The sequence below is a fragment of the Varanus komodoensis genome, unplaced genomic scaffold (genome assembly GCF_004798865.1).
Source record: "Varanus komodoensis strain SLA01 unplaced genomic scaffold, ASM479886v1 scaffold7_1, whole genome shotgun sequence".
Taxonomy (NCBI): Eukaryota; Metazoa; Chordata; class Lepidosauria; order Squamata; family Varanidae; genus Varanus; species Varanus komodoensis.
In genome coordinates, this window is record NW_025336479.1 from 2,066,928 (window position 1) to 2,074,378 (window position 7,451).

The 7,451-nt window shown below is 47.4% G+C and overlaps 1 protein-coding gene across 2 annotated transcripts in view; it reads right to left on the bottom strand.

Annotated features, from left to right (window-relative positions):
• Window positions 1–319: 319 nt before the first annotated feature.
• UNC13D (unc-13 homolog D) overlaps window positions 320–7,451 on the bottom strand; it is a 71,817-nt gene continuing 64,685 nt past the window's right edge. For both annotated transcript variants that reach the window (XM_044453808.1, XM_044453807.1), the window contains exon 32: window positions 320–3,827. In XM_044453808.1, coding sequence (XP_044309743.1) covers window positions 3,721–3,827 — 107 coding nt within the window. In that variant the 3' untranslated portion in view covers window positions 320–3,720. The remainder of the gene's footprint in view (window positions 3,828–7,451) is intronic.

Here is a 7,451-nt window from a genome sequence, read left to right on the forward strand (position 1 = left end):
ATGCTCTAGAGAGCATAAGCACAATCACATTGTGGAGATAATATAGAACCAGAGGGAAATGTAACAGGCTGGTACTTGGTGCTAGTATGCAATTGCTTACTGTGCCACTAGACTAGAACAGAGAAGGCAGCTTATGCTCCTCCACAAGTTTGTGCTATAGTTCTCATTCCAACTTCTCTCACCATTACCCATGCTGGCTGGGGCTGATGGAATTACAACCCTAAACATCTGATGGACCACCTAGACTTGAACAATAGCTCACATACCGTGAGGCAGGCCTTTTGGGGGAAGTAAAAGAATTGATTCAACTAAGCATGAAGACCATTTCAAACTTTATAAAATTGCTACACATAGATGTCAGATGTCGATTTTGATACAAATGTGCTTTCTGTGCCTTATCTCTGTAATGGGACCCAAATGTCCCCAGAGCAAATACCTCAGCTGATAACAAGCAATATGGCCCTGCCTAATTCATGAGCTGTTGTGGCTTCTTCAAGCCAATTAAGCCACCAACTCAACTGAAATAGAGCATTCAAGGCCCATTTTTTTAGCCTATGCCAGGACCAATCATGCCTCTAGTGTGTGTATTGTGTTAAGACAATACAGAGCATTTCATTCAGGCCAGTGCTCTTGGGAAAAGATGTGACACCAGCCACCTCTGGAGAATTCCAATCTGTTGTCATCCATTTTTGGCTCCTGCTGTACCTTCTCCAGAAGGTTCTAGGAGATTGCAAAGGGAGGAAGAGACATGGCAAGAGAAAGCCTTATTGTGTAGAATGGCCCAGTAAAGTGAGCTTGCACACTCCAGCTGAAATCATATGCATACTATACTGGGAGTAATTCCCAAGTGGGGCTTAATTCTGAAACAACATGTATGTAACAATCACATGGTAGCCTATTGCAGAAAAGCGCATTTGCAAGTGCTTTATTTAGATTTTGCCTGTCCTGGTATTTTGATACTTTAAGAGGCTGTCTCCATATTGGAGAAACAGCAGTAGTGATTGGTTTCACATTTACAAGAAATACTGCTTTGTAGTCCCTGTAACATGAAGTCATGGGTTATGAGCTTACACAGAATGACCATTTGGACCCTTCTAGAGCTGAGCACAAGTGTGGGTGGGAGTGCCACCCTCCATCTCTGAGCACACTGCAGGGATGTGTTCTGCCTGCTGCCCAAATTCCTTTTCAGCTGCTGTAATACCTTGCAGTATAGTTGGAATGTTTCTGTGTCTCATGGCCTTTTTCTCACTGAAAATTGGTAGCTATCCCATGCTGAGCAACAGTCCCTTTGTTTCCTTCATCATTTTTCCCCCTTGCTATCAGCTCTGTGTTTTAATTCAGCCCTTGAAGGTATAATGGCTACTAGGGCTTTCTTCAAAAGCAACCCACTGTGGTGAGAAGATACCATCCACTGATGTGCCTTTTTCCTGGGCCATGTGCCTGGGAGAGGTACACAGAATGGACTGTTGCACACACTGGCAAGCCTTTAATGAGGAAACCATGAGAACAAAACCACTCCTCTCCATGGGGAAGAAAGCATAAAGGTGGCAGATGTGCCCATCCTAAACCAGCCTTATCACATAGCTTCATCCCCATACTCTGCCAATCAGCCACTGACACGGTGCTGCTCACTACAGCTGCCCCAGTGACAGGACTGCAGAACCTCCATTCCCAGTAGCAGATAGATAGTTATTCCATGTTTATTACCAGCCCTTTTTCTAGCACTGGCTTTGGCTGTGGTGGTTCAGCCTGACAGTGAAACCTCAGTACAAGTGGCTGAGATGAAAAAGCCAAATCAAGCAACACTTGGTTGCCTTCCACTTAATTTATGCTTCCACAGCAAGTGACCTGGAATGGAGTGGCAGACAAGAACCATGTCCCTACTCCTGATAGTTAAAAAAATGGTAATTTGAGGAGAAACTACAGTATATGTGTGTAAGCCTAATATAAAAGGATGCCATCCTCCTCCCTAAATTTTAGTATTGTGAAAATTTAGTATTGTGAAAAGGCTGCACTACTTTAAAAGTATTTTTAAGATGCTTGAAAACTCCCACATTCATTCATTCATTCATTCAGTCTCTTTCACATGGCACAATCATTTTCAAAACAGGAAATGTTTTTGCTGGCACTAGGCCTGCTTTCCCTCGTTCCAGATCCCAGGCTGATTTCTTTCTCTGGCTTTAATCTTTAGCAGCTGTGGTCACAGAAACAGGAGGTCATGGTCACAGTGCCTCAGTTCCCCCGTTCACTTCCTCCCAGGACAGCAACTGTGTGTGGAGCAAGAGGAAACCAGTTGAGTGCCATGCCTGTCGTGCAGATATTGGAGTCTGTGCACCCATGAGTAACAGTGCATCCTACGCTTCACAAGCAGGGCACTTACCTCAGCCCCTGGAGAGAGGGCAAATTGGCCAAGGAATGCCGGTCATACAACTTTTGCTATCACTACAAGCAGCAACTGCAGCAGTGCTTCCAGAGAGAGGCCTCCTTAGCTCTGCCCATGCGAACACACCGTGCAGCTGTTCTCTTATGGAAGAAACAGCGAGGAAACGCAAGAGGAAGAAGCCATTACCTGACCCCTATAAAATTCAGTGAATGCAGCAGAGTGATGATGCAACAAAAACCTTGTCTTGCAGCTTGCCTAGCTAAAGCACTACGCTGATTCCACGGAGAACGCTGCCAGCTGGACTCTGTCTCCTTCCTTGAATGCTGCAGCAGAAGCTGGTCTTTCCTTACTGCCATGGTTAAGCTGCTCCTAGTTTCACCTGACCCTCAGGTTCACTGCACCATCCTTCCTATTACCATAAATGGTGAAATTGCAAGTGCTCCTTGAAAGTCTGGATTTATAATAGACATCGTTCAAGAGCCTAGTAGCTCACTGGAACCAGGTGCAGCTTACTAGTATGACAAGGACATCATTATTGATAGATAAATTCTGGCTGATAACGACTATCGGCAAACCCACCTACGCTCTTTATCACACAACTCATTTTCTACCACACTCTAGCCCTTCCTCATGATAATCAAAAGTTGGATGACCACCAAATCATTGCCGGCAGCTCTAGCTCTCTTTTTAACACAGTGGGGCTGGAAAGGCCAGCCTTTGTAGCAGAGAGTAGTAGATAGAGAGATTCCACCCCCACACAAAAAAGGTTTTTTTATTTTCCCTCTGGCAGCCAGTTGACTAAGCTGTCTGCTTTTCATGCTATCTGGAAATCAGAGTAAAGAATTTCCGGCAGGAAGTCCTCAGGGGGCTCATTACAAGCTTCGCTAGCCAAGCCAGCTCTTTCCAGTGTGTGCACAAGCATGTTTATGTGCATATGTTAGCTCACAACTTTCCTTAGTCCACAGCAGCTTGACAAAGTACTGTGTTTTCATTCTTATTTTAATCCCTGCTCCAGTGAAGCTCACTGAACAGGCGGGAGTAAAACACAGTTCTTGCCTGGCACCTCGTGGACGGACATGGATCGAACGTTCATCCAAGCTCAGCCAGGTGCTTTTGTTTGCCACAGCTCTTTGGCTGGCGCTGACAAAGAGCCACAGTGTCTGTTGCTGGGCCAGGCCCAAAAGCCACATTTTCTGGTGCACCAAAGCCACCGGCAGTAATGGCTGCAGTCTAATGGCTTCCTGCTCTCCATGGTGTGGTTTGCTGTTGCCATGGCAGCACAGATTGTGCCGCACGTCACCTGAGTTCCCGCTTCAACTGTTCCTGCGTGGCTGCCATCACTCTGATTCCTTGGACTGTTTTGCCCGTTGTCTGCGTAGCTTCACAAATGCCTGCGCTTCTTTGTCTCCCTTTCGGATCTCTAGCAACTTCAGGATTTCACTGCCTGGGAAGAAAGGGTGCACTTTCAGAAAGGTGCAAAAGTATAGTTCATTGTTTTATTATACTGCTTTGACATACACTTGCTTTCCTGCCATTTAGAATGCCATAATTTATTCCTGTGTGATCAGTGGAGGAATACTAGTGCAATGCGCAGTCACTCTGCCTCCTTTGCGGAATCTTCTGAGAGCTCGAGATGTTGCAACCTGGATGCATTTGCAACCCTTTTGCATTCCCCCCTTCCTCCACCTTTGTTCCCATTACAGAAATCCTGTTAAGGAGGAAAAGATGAAATGGCTGCACATGGTCTTCTGATTGGTAGGTCTAGGAGACCTCCATCTGGAAGCACTCCTAACCATACTGGTTTTAGGATACTTCCAGATGGAGGAGTCCCAGTGCTCCCAATCAGAAGAGTACAAACATAGCAATTCCATTTGCTTCCCCATAACTAATTTGCTGTGGTAGAAATAAAACATGGAGAAATTATAAAAGTAGAAGCCCACATCTTCTAAATTCCTTCTATGATCCTGTGAATGGGGTAAGGTGATGGCACAATACAAGCCTTGTTCAGAAGCATCCACAATTACAAAGCCATCACAAAACCAGGCAGTAGAAAGATGAATACATCACAATCTTATTGGGAAAATGCCTTTACCTGAAGGAGAAACCCTGAGGTATCTAATGGAAAACAGCAGGGCATCAAGGAGAAAAGGCAGGTTGCTTACCTGTAACTGATGTTCTTCGAGTGGCCATCTGTGCAGTCACACATATGGGTGCTGCGCCTGCGCAGTGCCTAGGCCGGAAGATTAAAAAACTAATGGTTTTTGGCGGGAAAACTCTGCTCCCCTCCCCCTTCGTGGTATAAATAGAGCGGAGTGTCTGCCATTTTGTTCAGTCTTGAAGACTGAACATTCGCCCTCTACAGGTTAAGAATAAAATTAGTTGCAAACGGCATTGAGCCCCAACGGTACCGATGCAAAGTATAGTACGGTACCGAGAACAATATCCGCTCACCGGCATATACCATCGGTACCGATGCAAATTACAGCGTGGTACCGAGGCACTTTGCAATGATGGACACCGAGTGGGGCCGGTGGGGGGGGGGGTTTGTGTGACAGCACAGATGGCCACTCGAAGAACATCAGTTACAGATAAGCAACCTGCCTTTCTTCGTCGTGGCCTCTGTGCATCACACATATGGGTGATTAGCAAGCTTACCCAACTCAGAGGAGGGAGGTGTCGTCAGCGAAGAACGGACGAAAGAACAGCTCTGCCGAAAGAGCAGTCCTGCCTGGCGCGCACATCAAGCCGATAGTGCTTGGCGAAAGTGCATGGCCCTGACCACATTGCAGCTTTACAGATATCTTGGAGCGGGACCCCAGCGGCAAAGGCGGACAAAGTCGCAACAGCTCGTGTGGCGTGACCCCTGGGGGTAACAGGTAAGTCTATTTTTGATAGTTGATAGGCCAGGACAATAGTCTGGGTGATCCAGTGCGACAGCCTTTGAGGTGAGACTGGAAGTCCTTTGTCATGTTCGGAGTACTTAACAAAGAGTCTGTTTGTACGACGGAGGGATTCCGTATGGGAGCGACAGAAAGCCAGGCAGCGGCGAACATCAAGGGTATGTAGAGCCCGCTCTATTGGATTCGACGGCGCTGGAAAGAAGGCTGGCAGAACGATATCTTGACTCAGGTGGAATGGTGTAGCCACTTTAGGAAGAAAGGAAGAATCCATACGAAGAACGGCCTTTTCCTTATGGAAATTAAGATATGGAAGGTCTATGCGGAGAGCAGAAAGTTTGCTTGCTCTCCGAGCTGATGTCACCGCTATGGGGAAAGCTGTTTTCCAGGACACCAGGCATAGGCCACCAGTCGCCAGTGGCTCAAACGGAGATTTGGTAAGTGCTTGGAGTACGACCGAAAGGCTCCAGGTTGGCATAGGCGGGCGAATAGAAGGGTGTAGGTTCTGTAACCCCCAAAGGAAACGTCGAAGTAGAGGTTGAGAGAAAACTGAAATCCCTTGAAACGCACCACGATAGTATGAAATAGCGGCTACATAAACTTTAATGGACGACGGTTTCAGTCCCAAATGATAAAGTTCCAAGAGAAATTGTAAAATATTGTCAATTGAGGCCATTCCAGGAGAAAAAGAATGGCAAAGGAGGAAAATCTCTTCCATTTAGCCGCATAAGAGCAACGAGTGGATGGTCTTAGAGCAGATGTGAGAATCGCCTGAATTTCCTGGTCAACAGTCACCGGTAGCGAAGCGGTTGTCATCGAAACTGACCTAGGGGCCGTCAGTACAGTGGAGTGAATACATTCCGGTAGAGGTTCGGATGTCATCGGTACCGACGCAGCAGAATGACTCAAGTGATCCGCCATGCTGTCAACCTCAAGGCAGTCAGATCCGGATGTCGGATCGCTCCGTTTTGCTGCGTTAATAGCTGAGGAATAGACGGGAGGCGAAGAAACATCCCTTTGGATGGACGAAGAAGGGTGGCGAACCACGGTTGTCTCGGCCACCATGGAGTTGTTGTTATTCCTGTGGCATTCTCTTGAGATATCTTCGCTATCACTTTCGTTAGAAGTGGAATTGGGGGAAACACATAAAAGGCTATGTTGTCCCAGGGGATCATAAGGGCATCTCCCATCGAACCCGAGCCTATGCCTGCCCTGGAACAGTATAGGGCACACACTCTGTTGTCGCAAGTGGCAAACAAGTCCAAGTACGGATAGCCCCACAGATGGAAGAGGTCGTGGCATATTTGTCTGTCCATCTCCCACTCGTGCGTTGTTGACATATGTCTGCTCAACATGTCTGCTTCAGTGTTGTCGGTCCCTGCGAGGTGGACTGCTAGAAGCATAATGTCCCTCGGTATGCACCAGTCCCAAATGGCCATCGAGAGACGTGCTAAAGGTGGCGATTTTGTGCCGCCCTGTTTGTTGATGTAGAAGACAGCCGGTATATGTTGTTCGATCCAATCTGGACAACTTGTTGGCATAGGACAGTCTCGAAAGCCCTTAGGGCGTTGAAAATCGCCTGTAGTTCGAGGACGTTGATGTGCTTCCTTGCTTCCCGTCGGTTCCAAGTTCCCTGAACCCTAAGGTCCGCACATGTTGCGCCCCATCCCAGTAGCAACGCGTCTGTATACAGGGTCTTCGTTGGATGAGGTGTTCGGAACGGGACACCGACAGACAGGTTGCTCGGAATGGTCCACCAAATTAGAGTATTGAGTATCACAGACGGAATTCAGATCAGTTTGTTGGGAGAATCTCACTGTGGGCAAAACGACGTGTTGAAAAACAGCTGCATGGTCCGCATCCGTAGTCTGGCATACGGGACAATGGCAACTGTAGCAGCCATGTGCCCCAGTAGTCTCTGAATGGACATAGCCAGAACCGTTCCTAGCATTCGGATTTGATGGATGTGGGCACATAAGGTAGCGCGACGGTCCGGAGGGAGGAAAGCTCTTTCCCGTGTGGAGTCAAGACGTGCCCCGATAAAGTCGATGACCTGCGTGGGAATAAGGGATGATTTTTCGTGGTTAATACATAGTCCAAGATCATCGAGCAAGGCGCAGGTCATGTGTATTGCAGACAGAAGCCCTTGTTTAGTTTGGGAGACAATTAGC